Genomic DNA, 23,030 nt, shown 5'->3' with positions numbered 1-23,030 from the left:
TTGACCAAAACAAAACATGAGAGAAACACCAACTGATGCGGGAATGATCTCTGTAGTTCTCTTTAGTGCCACTTACACCCATTTGCAGGTGCCTATTACCATATTTCCCCAAATCTTAAGACACCAATAATTCTAAGGCACAACATTATTTTATGCGTGTGTCCATTCCACTAGGGCATCCCACTGGTCGTAAGGCAAACAGTAATTCCAAAGACGGTAATAACGCCAAACAGTGCGAGTCTTAGAAGCTATAAACAGCAATAGACGTCAAGTCCTTTACATATCTGACCTGAATCCCACGGTGATAAATAGTACTATGCAATAATAATTACAAGTGAGGACAAGGCCAGAATTCCAAGGAGAGTTCAAGGCCATGTCTGAAATTTTCCACACCAGCATTATCACCTCCCATCAAAGATCCAGCTCCCCCTTCTGCAGATCTTACAACCAAGTGCAGGAGAAACTTTGACTAAAATCAAGACACTGACAAGTAATGAGAATTGGGTATCAAATAATCACAATACCCAAGACCAGGGTCATTTTAAAAAAAATAAATAAATAAAATCTAAAAGCAGTAATCAGCCGAAGCACCCAGCTTGGTATCTGGAGCCATCCTTCAAACAAACTTCCAAAGGCCCAGAGGAGCGTTCTGCATTGATTATTCTAAGGTGCATCTGCTCTTTCATCAACTTTATAGTCTTCTCTGACTTCAATAAGCAACTACGTAAGGGGGATTTAATGATCCAGAACGGAGAGTGCTCTGGCTGGAAAGGGGAATTTAGAAACAAAAGGTGCATGATTTCTCATCAATCTGAAAACACATCCCTGTCATCAAACAATGAACAAAAGAAGGTCTTAGAAAGCCTGGGGAGGGTGTGGGCATAAGCACGCATGTGGACAAACCACAGCCACAGAGGGGAGGGAGGTCTGGGTGGAAAAACGCACCCGCTTCACTGGATCACTTCACAAACAGGCCACACTCCCACTTCCCTAAGGGGCTTCAGAGGAAGTCAAGGAGTAAAACCACCACCAGGACAGGACCTAATGGAATTCTCTCCAATTCTGCTTGGTGTGACTTCAGGTGATCATTTGGCTCTTTCTTGTCACTGTCTAACACTCAAAGGCCTGGCTGTAGATGGGAATATCTGTTCACTATTACTTAATCCTCCTCTTTACTGTAAGAACCACAGGAGAAACTCTGTAAGTTGACCACCCAAGGGACTGTAGCAAATTGGACAACACACGGAGGTGGTCGCCATAGGAACCAGGCCCACTGTACTAATCTGTATATGTGGAGTGTGTCTGGTCTATGGAAGTTAGGTCAACCTCAGGAGGTAGTCAGTGTTGGGAGGTGGTCAGCTATGGAGGTTTTACTGGGAACATCACTGGCCTCAGGACAAAGCCAAGAGCATCTCCAAATGGATTAAGACACCCCTAACCCTATCTTATCCCACACTCCCCTAATAAATCCTTTTAACTGGGTAAAATAGTTGCAAAGAAAACGACAAGCTTGAAGTACCTGAAATTAAATCCAGAGGGGGAAGTACATCTGGAAAAAATTTTCTCAAAAAGAAGTGTGGGCGTGGCTGTTGGCCCAGAGAGTAACTCAAATCAAATAAAAATAAAAACCAGTAATGGTAGAATGAGTGACGTCACTCAGAGTCACCAGCCTGATCTAAAAGAGATAGTCACAACTGGGGATCTAAAACAATGTTGGGGGTCCTAAATTTTCTTTATATTTTTAAAAAGTTCTTGAGAAATGGTATCTCACTATGTTGCCCAGGCTGGTCTCAAATTTATGGCCTCAAGCAATCCTCCTGCTTCAGCCTCTCAACATGCTGGGATGATGCTAGGTAGGGATAAGCCACCATACTCAACCCCGAATTTCTCCAGACAGGATGCAGTCTGAGAAAGTTGCTAGCCCTCCAAGGAGAGTACACTCCTCTAATACTTTTGCAGATGTGTACAAGGAGAATCATCAAAAAAGGAAGATCTCCCAGAGGAGAAGTTAAGCACTCTGAGAACAGAGGACTTGAGCGCTTCCTCCAGGATGCAGAAACAGGGCCTGCCAGGGGAGCACCCCTACCCCAGGGTGGGTAGGTAGCCCTCTTAGGTTTGTCCACTGGCAATTCAGAACCGACGTGTACCAAGGACAGCTACGTGGCTCCCAGTCTTCCTCTTTCCAAATGGAAATGCTGGTCAGGGTTAGCCTGTTCCTGTTCCCCCATGTTTGACATGTGAGCCAGGTAACTAACAGATCAAGAACAGCCAAAGCCAGATCTCATCTTGAGTCTCTCGAGATCCTGACCTTCACACTTGATTCCATGATCAGGCGAGAATTTTGAGATATCGTCCACTGAATCACAAGCGCATTTATTTTGTACATAGAAGAAAAGAAAGTGATTACTTGTGACCAAGCAGTCTGCAACACTGCTGCAGACGGTATTATGCAGCTGTCCCTCAGTACCCACGGGGGGGACTGGTTCCAGGAATCTCGCAATCCAAGGATGCTCAGGTTTCCTCAGTCAGCTCTCCAGACCTGCAGGTGTCTCCCTTCCCTGGACTTGCAGTGACTCCCTAACAGCCATGCACACTTCCCTGCACAGTGCCAGACTTCCCCCATGACTTCTTGGGCAACAGAACATGGACGTGAACCGTCCCTATCCAGCAGGATTCTCGCAGGGCATCCCGAGTTTCCACCAGCTTCTGCTCTTCCCCTCCACTGTGACAGTGGACATGACCTTCACTAGGCCTTCTTCTTCAGCCTAAGACCCAGATGGGGAAAAAACAGATGGAATAGAGATACAGCCAGTCTGCAGCCTGCGTGTTATTTGAAAGCAAAATAAACCTTCATGATTTGTAAACCACGGAGATTTGAGGACTGCCTATTGCAACCACACAGCCTGTTCCACACAGGTAAATGAAGTCCGCGCTAAATTCTCTGCACACAATCTAATGCAAGAAACATGCCGGGAGTCCGCTGTGATCCCTCCGGCCTTTTAATCATCATCTTTTCTAAGAAAGACTTAGACTTGGAGCACGACTGGCTCTATATAAACACTTCCTCAAATTTTGAGTAAATTCCACCATCTTTGTGAATCATCTAACAGTGAAATGTAATGACAAAAACCAAAAAAAATCCAAATCACAATTTCTTTATTTTGAACCAGCTTTTCTTCGGATAATAAACATACAGAGACAGTGTCTTCTCCTCTCTTCTCACTGCGTTCTTCCTGTAACCTCTCACCTAACCCGTCGGCTCCAGAGGCCAGCAGAAGGCTGCTAAACCCACAAAGGCCAAGCAGACATAAGAAAATGTCCCAGCAATACAGCTCCAGGGACCAGGATCACCGGCGCAGTCCACCTCCCTCCTCAGGGACGAGTGAGTGGCAGCCCCCCGGCTTTAGAATATTGCGGGGGGAGAAAGTAGTTTGGGGAATGTGGTTGTTAAAACGATGCTCAACCACAAAAATTTTAAATTGCTTTTGTGTTTAAGCTTGGATTGTAAGTAAACCCTGAGATGCCTTCTAAGCGACCTCCCCAAGTCTTGTAAATAATGCCACCATTCCCAGCTGTTCACATGGATTCTGCCATAATTGTTTACGTTATCAGCTGGATTGCTTTTTCATCAAGTTGTGACCCAAAAAGAATTCCTGAGCACCTCAGTACAGAGCTCTGGGGCACTGGTCAGGCCTCAGCAGCCCGTTTTGCTCCTGACACCAGCAGGGATGAGGTAAGGAACAGACTAAAGTGTTGTGGTAACAAACCCGCCTTGTGACCTTGAATACAAGTTGCTGGACTCAAAAGACCATTACCCAATCCTATTAGTTTCAGAAACACTAATAGTAATTCTGTTTTGCAAAAAAGAGATTCTGGTGATTCTCAGACTCACCTGGAGGACCCCCCCACACTTCGTGAGTGAGCCTTCCCAGACAAGGACCAGCAGCACTGGGGACTGCATGCTGCAGTCACACCTCCCTGCCCACAAGCTTGTTATTCATGTGAGCGTCCAGCGCATAATTACCCTTCATTTTCCCATCAGGGAAGAAAAGAGCAGGGTGCTCAGGCAGTCTGTGAAATCAATAGGTGGTTTCATCTCTTACATGCAACAGCCACCAGTTCTATTGGGAAGGACACATGTCAGCACATGCACATAGGTAAACGCACACACATGCACACACATGCACACGTACATGCAGGTACACGCACACACACGTACAGACACACATGCACATGCTGGAACCCCCACATTGCCCTTAACACACGCAGGGGAATATCCATGACAAGGAAGACTCTGGAGACTCACCCTGAGCCACATCCCACAGTCCAAATGACATGGAAGAAAACCATCTGATTCTCAGTAACACTGACATTGATGGGCTCAAGTAGCACTCATTGGCACAGGAAAATGATAAAATTCCTGCAAAGAAGAGGATCCTAAGAGTCTTTTCTAGGCAACTATAAACACCCTTTGGAGACTGTAAAAGAAACCAAGCATCAAAATCACAGGACACACAAGCAAACATAAAAAACAAAAACAAACCAAAAAAATGAAATTGCAGGACAACTATTTGTGATTCCTGGGTAATTGTTCGTGTTAAACGTGATTCTCCCACGGCCCGTGAGGGTAGGGACCATGTTCATCGATCAGACACCGCTGAGCTCAATGAGACATGAAGGAAGGCATGAACTAGTAAAAAGAAAAGAACATGAAAGTTCTGTGCAAAACGAAAAGAAAAGAAGACTGAACCCTGGCAACAGCCAGCCCGATCCTGTCCCAACAGACGGCAAGTGACAGAACAAGGGGGTAATCAGGAACTCTCCAGTTAGAGGAGGACGCAGCTGCAAAATGTCACGTGAAGGGGCCAGATGAGACCAGAGAAGGAGAAGGGAAGGAAAAAAAGCCACAGTGGGTACTGGGTGTGGGGAAGGCAGGGAAGGAGAATCTTAGGACCAAGTGGCTGTGGCTTCAAAGGGAAAAAACCGAGTTTCCAGGTTCGCAGTGCAGTGCACTAACCACTGGCTTTCCACCTGCTTCCTTCCAGGCTTTGTCAATAGGGCCTCATGGCCTGACCTCTCTGGCTGTACCATGGCCTCCCCACTGTCTGAATCTCAGAGGGACGTGCATGTCTCTGGAACCCAGCAGGAGCTCATCACTGAGCATCTTTGAACCCCAGATAGAACCATGGTGGGCTTTATCCATTTCACTCTGTCATGCCCTGAGCACTGCTATGTGGCAGGCAGCACAACAGGCCAGTCTGGGGACACTTGGAAACAGAAGGAAAAGTGCATGTGAGCCCACACAGTGTGCTTTTCTGGGGGACAATCTCCAGCAGTGGTTCTTAGCAAGGGGCAATGGCAAGGTGGCAGGTGGCCCACGGACTACCTCAGCTCATCCCAAAGACACCCCCTCCTCTGAGCAGACCCAGCCTGAACCCAGGCCAACTACCTGCCAGGCAGAATCTCAGCTGGAATTCAAACTCCTTGGGTCCATCGTCTCTTGCCCAAGACCCAACCTGCCTGAGGTATCTGCTCCCTAGTGGATGGCCCCCGAGAAGGCTTTGAGAAATATCTGGGGCAGTTCTGCCCCACTGGCATGATGATGGGGGAATGCTAAAAGGCCTTTAGCAGCTAGAGACCCGGGGTGCTAAGCAGCCTGTAATGTACCAGATTTATATGGCCACCCTACAAAAAAATGTCCCACCCAAATGCCAATAACCCAATAGTCTATGGTTTTTATTAGGGGCTTGGGTGGTCTACTTCCCACAAAACAGTCAAGGTAAAAAAAAAAAAAAAAACAGTTAAGGTAGATAGATGTTCTAAGGGTGATAGGTCAGGGGTCATCACGGTGAGCAGCTACTTCAGAGAGTCTAGACAGGTATCACAGCAACCTTGGCTTACACAACCTTACACTTACTACTCAAGTGTAAGCCAGTATTTCCATTTAGTTTAAAATTCTGAAATACTGAAATCTCATATTTTAAGCTTAACATTGTATCTCTTTTTCTTAAGGACAGAAAACTAGGAATCAAGGCCCCTTGATGGTCAAAGCAGATGACTCCCCTCCCCTCCAGCGGTGCCCCAGGGGTCTTGCAGCCCTGGGAAACTGTGGATTTAATTTCTGTTAAATACCCTGTAGACTAAAGAAAGTAATTGCCAATTGGTTCAAAGAAGACACTGCGCTTAGGAAATAAGACATATCCCTGTGATTAATGTGCAGTACTGGAGAGCTTCCCCACGGGAAGAACGCTGTGTGTGTCTGCCTCAATATACCCAGGGAAAAGGGACACCGGAACATCCCTGACTATGCAAGGACATTAGATGGGGATCAAAAACGGGAGGAAAGAGAGTGAGACGGAGGAACAGAGCCCCTGCGGCACTTTGCTAGAACTCTCCTAACCAGACTTTTAGAATAGACGCTCTGAGTTGAAATGCCCTGTTCTGCAGGTAGAGACGTATGATCAAAACCTGCCTTTGCACAGCCCTCCGCGTTCAGCATTTTAAACAAGATTTCGGAGCCCACCGCTTCCCTACAGGGCAGCAGAGCAGCCAGCGGCAGCTCATTAGTTCTAGGAGAACCGTTTCAATTACACCCCAGTTGTAGCCTTTCTTTTTCCCTCTCTTTGTTGTTAAACATTCCACAGTGCAGCATTCTTTGCTCCGCTGGCCCAATCCTGAAAACTGGTGGAGCTACAGACCTTCTTACTCTCATCAGTGGGGCAAAGACGGCTCTGATGTCGTGGTCAGAGCACAGGAGGCTGGCAGACGGCAGCAGGTCTCTGTCCTCATCCCCGCTGCCCCTGTCCAATCCCAGGCCAGTGTGTGCATACAGGAAAGGGAGGAGCTGCACAATTAAGAAACCTCAAGCTGAGTAGTATTCAGATACAGAGTCCTGCACAAAACAGAAATTAAGATAGCAAATCTTTATTCCCTTTGTTCCTGGCTGAGAAAGACAGAGAAGTCACTACAGTTTGATACCAAGTGGAAACTCTAATCAGGTAGGTCTGGATGGGGGGCACCAAGGAGGATGACGTCAAGGAGAAAGCAGCTCGTGCTCCATAGTAAATCAGGGATGTCCAGACTCGCCTCTTCCACCCCAATGCATGGCCGTAACAACAGACGGTGTGGTTGAGTTTAACTACCCCTGCAGGCTAATGGGCTTCCACTCTGCAAAGCTAACCCAAACCAAAAGCCGGGGGGAGAACTTTACCCACATCTAATTTTCCAGAAAGAGGGGAGGGACCCCAGGGTAGAATCTACACACATGGATCTCCACACACAGAGAGGAGAACGTGCCCCTGAAGAGCATTTCCAATTACTGGTGCCACCCACGAACAGCTGCACAGGGGCTGCGACGGCACCAGTGGGCCCAACAGAGCCTAAGAGGACCCTCACTCCAGCCTCAGACAGAAAGGAAGTGAGGCAGACCGCCCAGGAGGGGTGCAGGCAGGAAAAGAGGGGTACAGAGAGGTGCAAAGGAGCGAGTGAGAGACACCAGAGAGATGGAGAGAAGGAGAGAGAAGACGAGATGACGAGAAGCAAGAGGAGATGCCTCGATGACCAAGGCGACTGGTGGACTGTGGAAAAGTAAGGACAAGGTTGCCATGGCAACTCCACCCGGAAAGTGCGGGCTGTGTGGCTAAGGAGCCCAGAGAAGGCATTTGCAGCAGCACCTGCCACTGCATCCGCTCACCTGTGGGACTACACCTTAAACCCTGCGTCCAGGCTTCTGCTTCTCACCCCGAAGACCTCAGACCAGAACCCCTCTCCGTGCTTCTGCTGCCCCAGATTTCAAGGTCACATGAACCCTTCCCCGACGGGCCAGGCAGATAGAGGAGGTAGGAGCCGTGGGCTCAGGTGCCCTCCCTCTCCCCAGGTGTCCTTGGTAGGTTCCTGGGTGCGGAATGTTGGAGCATAAGGAGAATCCCAGTCAGCTTCTCGGCACCACATAAGAAACCCTGCGGTAACCTCTCTGACCACTGGCCACACGCCTCTGCTGGAATCCTTTCAGCCACTAGGGAGCTCATTCCCTGGTGTGATTCAGATGCTTAACTTAACCTATGGTTGAGGTCACAGGTTAACATGTGTTTTCATCCCCAAACATGTTGAGTGATCATGAGTTAACTCATGTTTGCACTTGCTTTAGCTACTACAATTTTTTCTTTTTTTTTTTTTGAGACAGAGTCTTACTATGTTGCCCTTGGTAAGAGTGCCATGGTCACAGCTCACAGCAACCTCAAACTTTTAGGCTTAAGCAATTCTCTTGCCTCAGCCTCCCAAGTAGCTGGGACCACAGGCACCTGCCACAATGCCCAGCTATTTTTTCGTTGTAGTTGTCATTGTTGTTTGGCAGGCCCGGGCTGGATTTGAACTCACCAGCTCTGGTGTTACGTGGCTGGCACCCTAGCCACTGAGCTACAGGTACCGAGCCTATTAACTACAATTTTTAAATCATAAGGTAACGTAGGATATTGTAAAAGCTTTCGCCATCAGCGACATGGGATAGATCCTGTGCAGCACTGCCGGTCAACAATGTGTCAACTTTCATTCTCTAAGACCTCCCTCTATCTCCTCAGGAGAGGAAAAAGAGAGAAACAAAGTTTATTCTGATGCAGAATAAACCAGCAGACCATGAACCCATGGACCTTTCATATGCTGGGACTGTACCCCCTGCTCTCACCACATGCACACACATCTTCCACAATCCCTGCCCCAATGATCACATCCACTTTACGTTATATTTTTCCTTAACCACACATTACACACTTTAATTTCCTCTGGGAGGGAGGAGGGAGGGGCAGGGGAAGAATAGGGTCTCGCTCTGTTGCCTCTAGAGTGCACTGGTGCATCACAGCTCACTGCAACCTCAACTTCCCGGTCTCCAGTGATCCCCATCTCAGCCTTCCCAGTAGCTGGGACTCCAAGTATGGGCCACCACATTTGACTAATTTCTCTATTTGTTATAGAGACAGGGTCAATTTTCTCCAAATTGACTTACAGAGTCAGTGCAATCCCAAACAAAATTCCTTTAAGATTTTTTGTAAAAACTGAGAAGCTGATTTTAAAAGTGCACGTGTTTAAAGGCAAGGGAACTAGAGCAGCCGGTATGGTTTTGAAAAGCAAGAACAAAATGGGAAGACATATGCCTGATTTTAAAACTTACTATAAAGTTACTATAATCAAGAGAGTGTGATATTAGGGAAAGGACAGACACATGAACCAACGAACCAGAATAAAGAGTCCCAAAATAGACCGACACAAATATGGTGAATTCTTTTTTTTTTTTTTTTTGCAGTTTTTGGCCAGGGCCGAGTTGGAAACCACCACCTCCGCTGTATGGGGCCAGTGCCCTACGTCCTTTAAGCCACAGTTGCTGCCCAGTGAATTCATATTTTACAAACCACAAAAGCAATCCAATGGACAAAAACAATAGTCTTTTCAATAAATGGGGATGGTACAAAATATCCAAAGGAAAGAAACTGAAATCTGATCTTTAAAAAAAAAAGAAAGAAAAAACACTCAAAATGGATCATAGACCTAAATGTAAAATGCTAAACTTTAAGGAGAAAAACACACAAGAAAGTCTTTGTGAGCTGGAGTTAGGAAAAAAATTCTTGGACATGACATCAAAAGCACAATCCATTTTTTTTTTAAAAATCTGATAAATTGGACTTCACCGACACTTATATTCTACACCTATAAGTTTCACATGTACCCTTGTAAGATGCACCGTAGGTGTGGTCCCACCAACTATTCTCCCTCTACCCATCCACTTACTAAATGTAGAATATAAAAGTCTAAACACAATAATAAGAAAATGCCATGAAGGCTATGTTAACCAGTTTGATAAAAATATTTCAAATTGTATATAAAACCAGCACATGACTGCATTAATGTACACAGCTATGATTTAATTAAGAAAAAAGAAAAAAGGGTGGCACCTGTGGCTCAAAGGAGTAGGGCACCGGCCCCATATGCCGGAGGTGGCGGGTTCAAACCCAGCTCCGGCCAAAAACTGCAAAGAAAAAAAAAAAAAATTGGACTTCACTGAAATTAAAAATTTTAGTTCTACAAAGGCACTGTTAAAAAAACGACTGGTACCAAGTGGGAAGTTGAAATAAAAGAATGAAAAGGCAAGTCACAGCCTGGGAGAAAATAAACGCAAATCATATGTCTGACAAAGGACTGTATCCAGAATACAGATGAAGAACTCTCAAAACTCTACAGCATGTAAACAAGCAGGCTGGGTGCAGTGGCTCACACCTGCATTCCCAGAACTTCAGGAGGCAGAGGTGGGAGGAGTGTTTGAGGCCAGGAATTGAAGATCAGTTTGAGCAACAGAGGGAGACCCTGTCTCTAAGAAATATTTATTTTTAATTAGCATGGCATGGTGGCAGGTGCCTGTAGTCTCAGCTGCCCAGGAGGCGGAAGCGGGAGGATCACTTGAGCACAGGAGTTTGAGGCTGCAGTGATCTGTGATGATGCCTCTGCACTCCAGCCCAACTCTGCTTCAAAGAAAAATGAAAGAAAACGAACTGATTAAAAACTGGGGGAAAGATTTTGATGCCAAAGAAGGCAAAGTGAGCACGGGAAAAGATTCGCGACATCATCAGTCACTGGGGAAATCATATTATCATCATGAAGACCACTATCTTCATTAGAACGGCCAAAATTTAAAAAACAAAACAAAAAAGCAGATGATGCCGAGGGCTGGTGAGGATACAACCTCAACTCTCCGGGGCCGGGAGGGTGGCACGCCTGCCCCAGGAGCCAGTTTGGAGGCCTCCTGTAAAGTCAGATACGCGCCTGTCCACCATGACACAGCACTCCCCCTCCTAGGAATGTACCCAGGAGAAATGTAAACTTAGGATCACACAAAAACCTGTATGGAAATATTTATAGCAGTTTTACTGCTAATTGCCAAAAAACTAGGGAGCCACACGATGTCCTTCAACTGGTGAAAGAATAAACGAGTTGTGTGACAGCCACACAAAGAAATGCTGTTGGCAGCTGCGACGTGCAGAGCTCTCAAACTCAGTGCCAAGTGAAGGTTACCCTCAAAGGCCACATGCGGTGGAATTCCATTTAGACAACAGTCTGAAAGAGGAGGAACTGCAGGGACAGAGAGGAGCTCAGAGGCTGCCGGGGCCGAATGACAGGGGCGAGCAGAGATTCATCCCAAGGGCCAAAGGGCAGCCCAAAGGGACGTGGAGGGCAATGAGACTGAACCATATCCTGGGACTGAACCATGTGATGGTGATGACAGTCTGTGCAATTTTTAAAACTCACGGAAATACATCCCAAAAGTGAGTTGATGTATACGTTTAAAAGTAAACTTTAAAAAATATTCATGCTAAAATAAATTTAAAAAACAAAAAGATACAAAAAGTTAAAACTATTCATGTTCTTTATCACCTCTATACAAATATTTTTGAAATAGCTACAAAGCTTGGAATCCTACAATTTGTGTGATTTTGTAGGGTTCTTGAGACCAAGTTGTACCTTTTCAGAGATGACCCCAATGTTATTACACTAATGCTAAACTAATGAATACGGACATCCTTGCTTCGGTGAGATCATTGGGTAGTGTTTTTTGACTTTTTTTTTTTTAATCTCAGGGCACACTTGAACCTCTAGTCAAACTTCTGTGGCAGACTTAAATTATATTAATCAAAGGAAAAAAGGAATATACTTACTGTGCTTTGAATTTCTTTTGAAAATAATTAATGATCTTTAAAACTTTTCACAGCATACCTAAGATCCTCTCACAGCACACAGGGTAAAATTCACTGCCACAGGGCATAGCTACAGGTCCAGATGGGGGTCTGGTCTGAAAGAAGGGGAAATCCCCCTGGCAATTACCCCAGGACAGGCACTGCATTTGGAAGGCCTAGGCGGTGGAGATGGCCTCTTTTGCAGGAGGCAGGTCTGAAAACCTGGAAAAACCTAAACTTTGAACTCCACCTCTGGGCACGATCTAGGCAGATCCAAAGACAGGGGACTAAGTAAGGACCAGCCCTGCAGCCAGATGGGACACTCCCCATCAAACAGAGGTTGACAAGGGCCGGTGTGTCCTCCAGGCTGTCTTTGCCTTTGGCCAACTGAAATTTTTTCTCTGTTATTCCTCTGTTTGTCCCAAAGCCTTGAGTAAATCTCACTGGCCTGCTGGTCTCAGAAGGGCTCTAAGGCAGCCAGGTCCAAGTTCATGTTTGGGCTGGGGGGAAATTAGAAGCACAGATCACTGAGGCCAGCGCAGCACTGTGGGTGGTGGTGGTAAGTGGGGACCCAACCAGCAACCGGGAGAGCTGGACTCTGAGTCTGACTCTGTGTTGGGGCACCAAGGAGATATTCCGGACCCACTTAAGTGATTGTTAGGGGTTTGTTGAGATCACGTTGAACTACAAAATGGCCCAGGTCTGTTTCCCTGGGAGAGATGGGATTTATTTGCCTAAGTGTACATGACTCCTCGCATCATGTGTACAACAGGGAGGACCCTACCAGAAGGAACACAATCTGTCCCTACTAAGATGGAGCAAACCTCACTGGGGCCCACTGAGGAGTCGTGCTGGCAAACCACCAGGCGAGACAGCAGAGATTCCTGGGTCCCTGCATCTGAGTCAGAAGGGTCCGTCCTGGGTGCTTCCCTCTGCTGCTGTCCTCCAGAAATGCCTCCACCTGCCTGGCCGGCCCACGGTGAAGTTGTGGTGAATCTGGGGTCCAGAAGGGGAGCTCCATCTCAGAGACCCTAAAAGGAGTTGCTGTCGAGACCCTGAATATCCAGCTCCAGGAGGCTGTGACCCTTAAAGTCATGTCTCCTTGAGACAATTGATTTAGTTTTCAGATATACTGAGCTATTTTCCTTCTCTTATCCCAGGGGAGGAAATACACCAGACAGAAGGAAGTAGAAGGGAATACTAGAACACACACAACCCGAAGAGGAGACAGAAGGTCAGACGGGGGTGTCTGCTGGCAAAGCAAGTGGGTTGAGTGGAGCATGTCATAGACTCCCTTCCTGGAGGCAGTGGTGGGGGTCGCACACCACAGGTGGTTGCTGTGCTTCACACAGACTCAAACCCCCTAACCCTTTCTTCTGAAGGCTGCCTATCCCAGTAAGTGACATCAATTTCCTCTTAGTTTCATAGACTCAAAACTAGTTGCCATGTCTTACTAGGTACTTTTTTATTTTCTGAGACAGGGTTTCACATTGTTGCCCAGACTAGAGTGCAGTGGCATCATCATAGCTCACCGCAATCTCAAACTCCTAGGCTCACCCACGACTACAGATGCATGTCACCACACCTGGCTAATTTTTTATTATTTTTTTACAGACAGGATCTTGCTATGTTGCCCAGCCTCAAGTGATCTTGGTCTCAGCCGATCCTCTAGTCTTGGCCTCCCAAAGGGCTGGAATTATAGCCACCAGGTGCAGACTAATGCTTTTAATAACCAACAAAAGGGGGGGGGGGATGAGATGGGAGCAAATTAATAAAAAGTATTACCTAAAGTTCCCAAATACTCGAAACCAGAGTGAAACCTCTCCAGCTTAAGGAGCTTCTGCAAAAAATAACATTTGAAAAGCCAAGCAAAATCCCATGAAAAAGCCCAGGCCGCCTGGCTTTGGGCACAGCCTCCTAAATCTTCGAGTGATAAAAGCCTGGCAGGAACATCCTAACGGATGCTGGTGCTACCCAAGCTCCTCATCTGTTCTGTTTCCCAAAAGCACATTAAAAACACATTTCCCAGTTTAATAGACTTGGGAGCTGAAATGAATGTGTCAGAACGCTTATAAATATGATAGAACCTGCTAACCAAGCAAATGTTAAATTTTGCATAAGGAGACAGTATCCCTCACTCCTCGGTAGACACTTAATGAATATTTCAAATGAAGCACCCTGCAGCTGCTCAGAAGGCTCCAGATGAATTAAATGGCTTTTATCACCGCCAAGATTAGCGTCCTCTGGCCTCCTCATTGTCTCCACCTCCCTCTCTTGTACAAGATAAGCATTCCCGTCCAGACGAACCAAGCTGGAAGGGTCAGAGTGTGGGGCTGGTCAGTGTACTGTGCTGAGCACTGTTCCCCCCAAACGCATGCCTACCCAGAACCTCACGACAAAACCTGACTTGGAAATTGGGTCTTTGTGGACATAATTAGTTGAGAAGCAGACATACTGGATTAGGAGGCCCTAAAAATCCAAAGAAGAGGGAATTCTGGACATTGACACCCAGGGAGGGAGGACGTGTCACCATGGGGGGGAGAGACGGGAGTGACGTAGCTACATGCCGAGAGACGCTGGGAGCCATGGGAAGTTAGGAGAGGCAAGGAAGGGGCCTCTCCTAGAGTTTCCAGAGAGAGCGAGGCCCTGCCCACTATGATTTCAGACTTTTGGCCCCCCGAACCAGGTAAATAAATTTCTATTGCTTTAAGCCACCCACTTTGTAGTATAGGTTGGGTGTCCCTTATCTGACATGCTGAGGACCAGAAGCATTTCAGATTTCAGAGCATTTGCATATGGTGACCAGTTGAGCACCCTAAATCCAAACATCTGGGAGCCACAATGCTCTGATGAACATCGCCGTGGAACATCATGTTGGCACTCAGAAAGTTTTGGATTTGGGAAATTTTCAGATTTGGGAGGCTCCACCTGGACTCTGTTACGACAGCCCCAGGACTACTGTGGTGAGGAGAGCACTTCTGCATGTTGGAATGTGTGTCCCTGGTGACCTCCCCAAACGTTACCCATGCCACTCAGTTCAGGGGACGGTGGAGAGCACTGTGCCAGCCCCACTAACTCCCCACCACAGACTGTCTGCCTGCCAGCAGTCTCAGGAAGAGCAGACTGAAATCATCTTTCTTCCTCACTGCTTTCTCCAAGGAACTTCCCAGCTTCACTCAGCTCTTTCCCATCCGTGTACTCAGCAGTCCCAGTCCATCTAGGCAGGAGTCTAACACAAGGAGGCACAAATACAGTCAGAGAATCTGGAGGACAGAAACACAGAGACCCACGTCCTCTCCCCAGCTGCTGTTTCTCCAGGTTGATGACCACCCGTGGGAAGGCAGCTTCTCAGAGAACTGGCCAGGGCTGTTACAGGCTGAATCATGTTCCCTCCCTCCAAATTCACATGGTGGAATCTTGGTCCTCAGCACCTAAGAAGGCCACTGGGTTTGGAGATGGTAGCTTGAATAAGTGGTAATTAGGTCAAAATGAAGTCCTCAGAGTGGGCCCTAATCCAATATGACAGGTGTCCTTATAGGAAAAGGAGAGTGGGACTCTGACAGGCAGAGTGAGGCCACCGGGAGAGGACAGCCATTCACCAGCCAAGAGGCCTCAGAAGAAACCAGCTGACCCGGCTGACACCTGCACCTCACACTTCTCACCTCCAGAACTGTGAAGAAATAAATCTCTGCTGCCTAGACCACCCCGCTCCTGGTACTGTGTCACGACAGTCCTAGCAAACTAAAGAAAGTGCCAAATGGCCTCTAGGCCCAAGAGAAAACTCACTCTGAGATGACCGCCTAGCTTAAAAGTCAAGACTAATTTTTTTGTTTTTACAGAAAGGAAAATAAACAGGGAAAGCGCTATGTGGCTACTAAACATGTGTCAGGCCAAACAGAACATCCCTCAGAAGCAAATGGTCTACAAAGCGTATCCACCTCACATAGCAACAGTAGTCCCACGAGCCAGGACACTGACCCTCTCACTTGCCTGCACACAGCTTGTCCGAGAGGGTATTTCTGTACTAGTTCCTAATTTTATTTAACATCCATGATGTTAAAGAGCTCTTGGAAATTATTATTATCGAGCCCTTTGCCCTCCACTCTTCTGCAAAATATTTTTTAGCCAGTTTGCTTCCTTCCCACCCTTTGAATGAAGAATCCCAGGTTTCAAGTCCAAGCCCAGAAAGAAGATAGCAAAGCCAGGGCCAGCCTGTCTTTCAGTTCCTAGGCAACTACTCTCAGGCCAGAAGAGATGTTAAAATCTCCCCCTTAAAAAAAAAGAAAAGCAGATACAAAGAAAAGTCTAATTGCAAAACAACTCTCCAAGATATTGAATCTACAAGAATTACTGTGAAATTACTCTTTCATTTGTAGAGCTCTTACCGATAAAAAGTCAAAATTAATAGCATCTCAGAGATTTTCCTAAATGCACTATTTTGGAGACCTAGTTATAAGGAAATTCAGAATTTCTCCTAGGAGCTACATCCAATTCCATCACATTTAAGGTCCAAAGTTTGGCTAGAAATATCAGTGATAAATGGAACATCTCCTTCTGGAAGACACGGAAAGTAAGAAGATACAGAAGAAGAAAGCAGTGATTATCATAAGAACCTCGAAGCTGTTTAAATACTCCTCTTTGCTTTCAGAGCCTTAGGCGATTCCAAGGAATTTCCGTGCCAAGAAGTCTCAGAGTTGGGAGTTGAATGCATGTGGCTGATCTTTCACAGAGAACCAGCTGCTCCCAAGGAGAGATTTCATCCCACACAGCCTGGCCACCCTCCCTAAGCCCCACACATGGGTCTAAAAATACAATCCTCCAAAGCCAACCAGTGTGAAAATCCACTGGGTTCATCGTACAACTAGAGAAACTGTTCCCAGTTAAAACACAAGCACCTGAGCAGTAGTAAAACATGAAGTCAATTGTCAGACCTTCCTGTCATCAGTTCATGGGATCTGTCCCCTCAGGCACTTAAGAGAGGATGTTTAACAGGGAAAATGGGAGAAAGGGATGATTTCAAGTACGAGATCAAAACAGGACAATGTGACTGATACCTGGAGAAGAAAGAGGGCCTCAGGGTGGAGGAGGGGATCACGGAACACATGAACTCCATTGTGGTTCTGAATGGGACAGGCCCCTAGTGATGCTGATCAGGAGTCAACCCTTGGGAACCTTGAGTTAGAAAGGTAAATGGGCTGGGTGCAGAGGCTCAGGCCCGTAATCCTAGCACTTTAGGAGGCCAAGGTGGGAGGACTACTTAAAGCCAGGAGTTTGAGATGAGCCTGGACAACATAGAAAGACCCCCCCCATCTCTTCTTTTTCTTTTAATTAGCTAGGCATGAAGGTGTGTGCCTGTGGTCCCACTTACTCGGGAGCTGAGGTGACCGTGTTGCCCCCAAAATAAGACACTGTCTTATATTTATTTTTTCTCAAGAAGACACACCAGGACTTACTTTCAGGGGATGTCTTATTCTCCACACCGTAACACATGGCACATAGCTATGCTCATCACTGGGTCTTATTATCAGGGTAGGGCTTATATTTAACAAATGCATAGAAATCCTGCTAGGGCTTATTTTGGGGGTAGGTCTTATTTTCAGGAAACACGGTGAGGATAGCTTGAGCTCGAACTGAAAGCTGCAGTGAGCTAAGAGAGTGAGGCTGTCTCTTAGAAAGAAAAAAAATAAAAACAATCTCCCCCAAGACCATCTCCACAGGGAAGTGCTACCCAGCAAACCAGTAGCAGTACCAAGAAGGAACTTAAGATTTTAAAATAGAAAACAAAGAAATACACATGGCTAATGGGTAAGAGATTGCAGTTCTGTGCTCTAAAACTTACTCAACACCAGCTCTGCCTTGGTTTCATTTTGCAAAATGCGGCTTCAATAACTGCAGCCAATCTGCAAGGCTATCTAGGGAGAAGTATTATTGCCAACTGAACTCTCCTTTAACAGAAAATAGGGCATTAAGAGAAAATCTGTTTCTAACTGGAGTGGCATACGGCTTATGCTTTCCTGACTTAAGTACCCATTCGCTTCCCCTCCGACCCCCGGGCAAGCTTTAGAAAGATTTATAGAAAATGTATAGGTGCCACCTCACAACTAAATAACTTCCTCACAGAAATCCACCCCCTTCTCTACCAGAAAATAATGCCCACGCCTGTGCCTTCCACAGATGCACACAGTAACGGACAATTTCCCCCTCGCTGTGCTAACACATCAATGAAATGCACCAATAATTAATGATGAAGTTCACTCCTGAAGAGTTCCGCTTTCCTACCCTGGACAGACCACACACTTCAATGGGGCAGTTAACGATTAGTAAAAGATGGATGGATTTGCTTCTTACTACACTCGCCTCAGCCTAAAGGGGGTGCTGGTGGGGATTTTTTCATTTATCAAGTTCAACTTGATAACTAAATAGGGGACGCGGAGGCAAAAGGGTCCATGATATAGAACAATGCTAGGGTCGTGGAGCCATCGGTTCAGCATAGTGCTTTGAATAAAATTTTAAGGAGTTCCTGAGCTCTGCGGCACCCATGGATGGACCTCAGATATAAAGAACCCCTGGCCTAACTTCTGCAATTTACTCAATGGTGTAACTGTCCACAGGGGAAATACCCTCCTCGCCAGGGCTCGCCCAGGCAACATGACAGGGTTAGCGTCCTTTCTCATGGGACCACTGTCAGGCAGACACACTTGATTGACTCTCTGGCTTCTGAAGAGTGGTATATTTGGCCTGAGTGTTTAATACCCACATAGCACTTTCCCTGTTTATTTTCCTTTTTATAAAGAAAAAAAGAAAGAAAAAGGGCGGCGCCTGTGGCTCAAAGGAATAGGGTGCCGCCGGCCCCATATGCTGGAGGTGGTGGGTTCAAACGCAGCCAGAAAAAAAGAAAGAAAAAGTCCCTGATTTTTAACCTAGGCAGTCATTCAAAGGCTGTCTGCAACATTCTTTATAAGAGCAAAACACCATAATTAATCTACAGGGCATGAAGAGGGGAAATACCTAATTAGGTAACGTCATGGCCAGTAACAAGGATGGGATGGGTCTGTGAGTACCCCAGGAAACGAATGCCAAGTGGAGTAGTGAAGAGACACACGTGGTACAGAAGAGTGGGTCAGGTGTGCAGGTACGAAGAGGGCATTTCTAAAGGGATACATAAGGAGCTAGAAACGGCGTTCGTGTCTGAGACGGCGGACTGGACCGTAAGGGATTTGAAGCTGGAAGAGAAATTCCTTTATCTTTGTAATCCATATTATATTTTTAATTAAAAGGAAACTAGGTAAAGATGGATGGATGGATGGATGGATGAGGAGAGAGACAGAGAGAAAAACAAGTAGTTTTAGAAGAATTTCTGGCCTACTTAAGCCTCAAAATATCTCCAGCGTTGAGAATAGTTGATGTCGTAAAACATTTGACACCAAGACATAAATAGGGAAGTATCTCATAAATGCTTTTCCCAGCTCAGCAGCGGCTGCTGCTCAGAGCAGCTGAACTTCCCCCACAGCACAGCTCCTCTGGCCTCTCCTCTTGCTGAACCAATTACGGGCCATTACAGCAGCAGCGCCAATATTTTTTTAAAGGCTGATGCTAGTCACTAAATACCCATTAAACCAATCTCCTTGCTCCATTTACAGCAAGCTTGAGGGCAAATCCAGTTGGCATAAACAATGCATATTCGGTCTCCATCTGCACGAGGCCAGTCGCCAAATAGCTATTATCGGTTTTAGAGCCCTGAGCTGCCTGCCACTCACAGGTGTGTCCAGGTGAGAAGAGCAGCGACCTTTCAAGAGATGGCTGGGAGACCACCTTTGTGCTCCCCTTAAGCGTTTGTGTTTGAATAGCCAACAATAGTTCCAAAGGTTGCTTGATAACCTGGTAACAGGCTGTGCCTGGTGTCTTTGAGCAGGAAGACAGGATTGTATCCCCCTCCTACCCACTACCCCCTCTACCACTTACCCCTGGATTGGCCAAAAAGATCCAGTGGTCCTAGGTGCTCTCCTATAAAGCCCACTCCCCACACCCTGCCTTGCTGTGGCCCCAGTGAAAAAGGCCCCTGGGAGAATTTGCCACCTTTTGATTAACATTGACTCTCCCTTCCTCTACAGCCTTGAAGACAAAAAATGAGATGGAAGACAGTCTGGTCAACTTTTTTAATTTAGCAAAGGCTCAGAATCAGGATCATAAAGTCTTCAAAGGGGCCCACAGGAGCCCCGGCACCATCGTGCTAGTGAGAATCAAAGAAAGGCCCGTGTTTCTGCGTTCCCGTGAGAAATGACAAATTTCACTTGAATCCAGCAGCACACTCTCACCACTAAGACAGTCCCCAGTGACACACCAATAAGCAGGGAACAGAAGTCAACACCTAAGCCGTCCGGATCTGAGGATAAATGCCGCGGGTGAGGGGAGCAGAGGAAGATTTATCTTTCTAACCCTCTGTGACCTAAGCAGGTGTCAGATGCAATTGTATTTCCTGGCTCTAACCCACGGGAAGGTGTGGGAGGCAGTGAGGATCAACCCACGTGGAGAAGACGTTCAAGTTCCCCATGAATAATTCACACAAGACATAATCTGAAGGCAGACACCAGAGAACTGGGGCTGTAACTTTTTTACATTTGCTCTCCCTGAGGGCTAGAGGGCATCTTGGCCTAGAGATGGAAGAAAGATTAAATTAAAATGCCAGCATGGAAATGTGAAAGGGCGCTTCTCCCCTAAACCGCTCCTGGGAAGGCAGCGACTAGCCACCAAGTTATTTTTCCTCCATTCTTTGAAGAGACAGCAAAGAGGCACCGTTCCCAGCAGTCTTGGTTGCAGGATTAGATGGGGGGACGTCTTACATAAATTCACAGGAAAAGAGAAAGGCATCCCGCTCTCCTCAGGCCAGTTGGCCCTTAAATTCATCCAGAGCCCTGAACAATGTCAGGGCAAGGAGGGGGAGAGCTAACCCGGAGGCTGGAAAACAAGGGCCCTCTCCTCCACACAATTCAGAAATTATCTGATTCCTCCCCAGGGACACAGTCCCTCTAACTCAAGAGAAAAGGCTCTTGGAGTCTTCAGGTTTTCTGGCTCCAAAAATTAGTCAATGACAGAAACATCAAAAAGATGGAAGCCGCATATATGAGAAGGAGCATCCGGGGTTCACGAGGAAAGGGAACGCCGAGGTGCCAATGCTGACACTCTCCACCTCAAATCGGCTCCGGCCCCAGCAGAGTGACCCTCACGTCCACTTCTCCAAGGGGAAAAGATGATCAGAAGGTTCCTATAGACTAAGCAGGTCACACAGGGAAGAAATAAGACCAGGCGGCAGGGCCTGATGCCAGCTTGGTTCTAGACGATAGAAGGGTGAGTAGTTGGGAGGGATGGGACAGACCGCCTGGCATTCCCTCCTTATTCATCCCACCACCAGACCAAGTCTACGCTGCCAAACCCAGCTCAAAGAGCTTGCCTGAAAGAAGCCCAGCTCTACCTATCCGGATGGAAAGTTCACTCTCAGGGAGGAGAAGCGTAGGACCCTCGGGATCGGACTTCTTCTTCAGCAACGTAGAGTCAAAGTTCAAGGCCAGCGCTGTCTGGGGGTCTTCTGCTGCACCCTGCAACAAGAAACAGTAGCTTCACTCCAGCATGTCTGTGGAGTCCACTGCCCAGACCCTTCTGCTCACAGGTGCCTGGACAACTCACCAATCTCCCTCCACCAAGGGTATCAGGCCTAAGCTGATCCCTGGCCAACCTGGGTCATCAGGAAGACAATAAGTGTTCTGGGTATAGGACTTCAAGGGGTTACAAAAAATAAGATCTGAGGAGTCAGTGCTGATCCTGGAATTGGAAAAAATATGTACCAAGAAAGATGGAGGCCCACAACCAAAACCTCACAACAGTCGTCAACCACCAGGCAAACTGCACAACAGACTTAGCTCCTGACGTATCCAGAGAAGCCCATACAGCAGGCTCACTAGGACAGCAGCCTCAGTACCGGGACCCTGGTCACTGTGTTCAAGAACTCAGCACCTCCGTGTTTCCCAGGAGATCCAAACAGGAGCAAACAAAAGCATCTCAAAGGCACGAAGCAGGAGAGTCGTGGAGAACGTGCGCATATTTGGAGCCTTCAAGTCCAGATGGCCTAAAAACAGCCATGCCACTCTTCTGCTTTGTCTTAATGAATTAACTCCACTATTTTGCATTAATCAGGCAAAGCTGTGCATTTGATCCGCATGTTTACTTAACAAATATTTATCGACTGTCAGCTTTGTGGGTGTTTAGTGAACAAGACAAAGTCCCAGCTCTTACAGACCTTGTGTTCCACTAAGGAGCAAACAAATGAATCCACGGTGGGGCAGCCAGCTGCTCTTCCAAAGGCATCGTCCAGAAACTCACCCTGGAACCACTCGCCAACACACAGTGTCTCTCCAGGAAGGAACCAGATGACCACCTCAGCCAGCAATACGAGCAGCTTCACTTTCGGCCCCAAACCCCACACCAGGGGAAGGGGGGCGGAGTCATCTCAAGGATAGTATCTGTTTGGGCTGCTCTAGAAACTCATCACAGCTCTGGAGGCTGGCGGTCCAAGGTCACGGCTAGCAGAGTCTGTGTCTGGCAAGGACTACTTCCCGATTCATAGACGAAAACTTCTAGTTGTGTCCACACATGGTGGAAGGGGGAAAGGGTCTCCCTCGAGGCATTTTTTTGTTATTGTTTTTTAAAGAGATAGGATTTTGCTCTATCACCCAGGCTGGAGTACAGTGGTATGACCACAGCTCATTGCAGCCTGGAACTCTGATCTAAAGCAATCCTCCTGTCTCAGCCTCCTCAGTGGCTGAGACTGCAGGTGTGAGCCACCACTATACCTGTTTAATTTTTCTATTTTGGGTAGAGGTGGAGGCCCACTCTTGCTCAGGCTGGCCTCAGACTCCTGGCCTCAAGCCCTCCCACCTCAGCCTCTAAAGTTGCTGGGAATATAGGCCTGACCTTTTATTGCAGTATTCCCTCCCAATCTAATCAACTCCCAAATATCCTACCTCCTAACACCATCCTTGGAGGCTGGGATTTCAACACATGAATTTTGGTGGAGGGGACACAAACATTCAGACCACAGGTCCAGGCAAAAACAGTTCCAGACGAGTAGAAATTTCCACTTAAAATAAGTGACTCTGATATGGGAGGGGAGAAGGTTCATGATCCAATCACAGAATGCATCCATTTATAAAAAAATTCTAAGACTACTTTCTTGGTTAAGTTTATTTATGAAACGGCTCAGCGCCTGTGGCTCAAGTAGCTAAGGCGCCAGCCACATACACCTAAGGTGGCGGGTTCAAATCC

The 23,030-nt window shown here is 46.9% G+C and overlaps 1 protein-coding gene across 2 annotated transcripts in view; it reads right to left on the bottom strand.

Moving 5' to 3' along the window:
• Positions 1-23,030, bottom strand: part of SLC39A11 (solute carrier family 39 member 11) — a 355,367-nt gene that overhangs the window by 227,005 nt on the left and 105,332 nt on the right. For both annotated transcript variants that reach the window (XM_003786171.2, XM_023511186.1), the window contains exon 5: positions 21,184-21,307. In XM_003786171.2, coding sequence (XP_003786219.1) covers positions 21,184-21,307 — 124 coding nt within the window. The remainder of the gene's footprint in view (positions 1-21,183; positions 21,308-23,030) is intronic.

The sequence above is a fragment of the Otolemur garnettii genome, unplaced genomic scaffold (genome assembly GCF_000181295.1).
Source record: "Otolemur garnettii isolate 467f Iridium unplaced genomic scaffold, OtoGar3 scaffold00018, whole genome shotgun sequence".
Lineage (NCBI taxonomy): Eukaryota > Metazoa > Chordata > Mammalia > Primates > Galagidae > Otolemur > Otolemur garnettii.
Note: the sequence above shows the minus strand (reverse complement) of the source record. Positions and strands in the feature narration are given on the sequence as shown.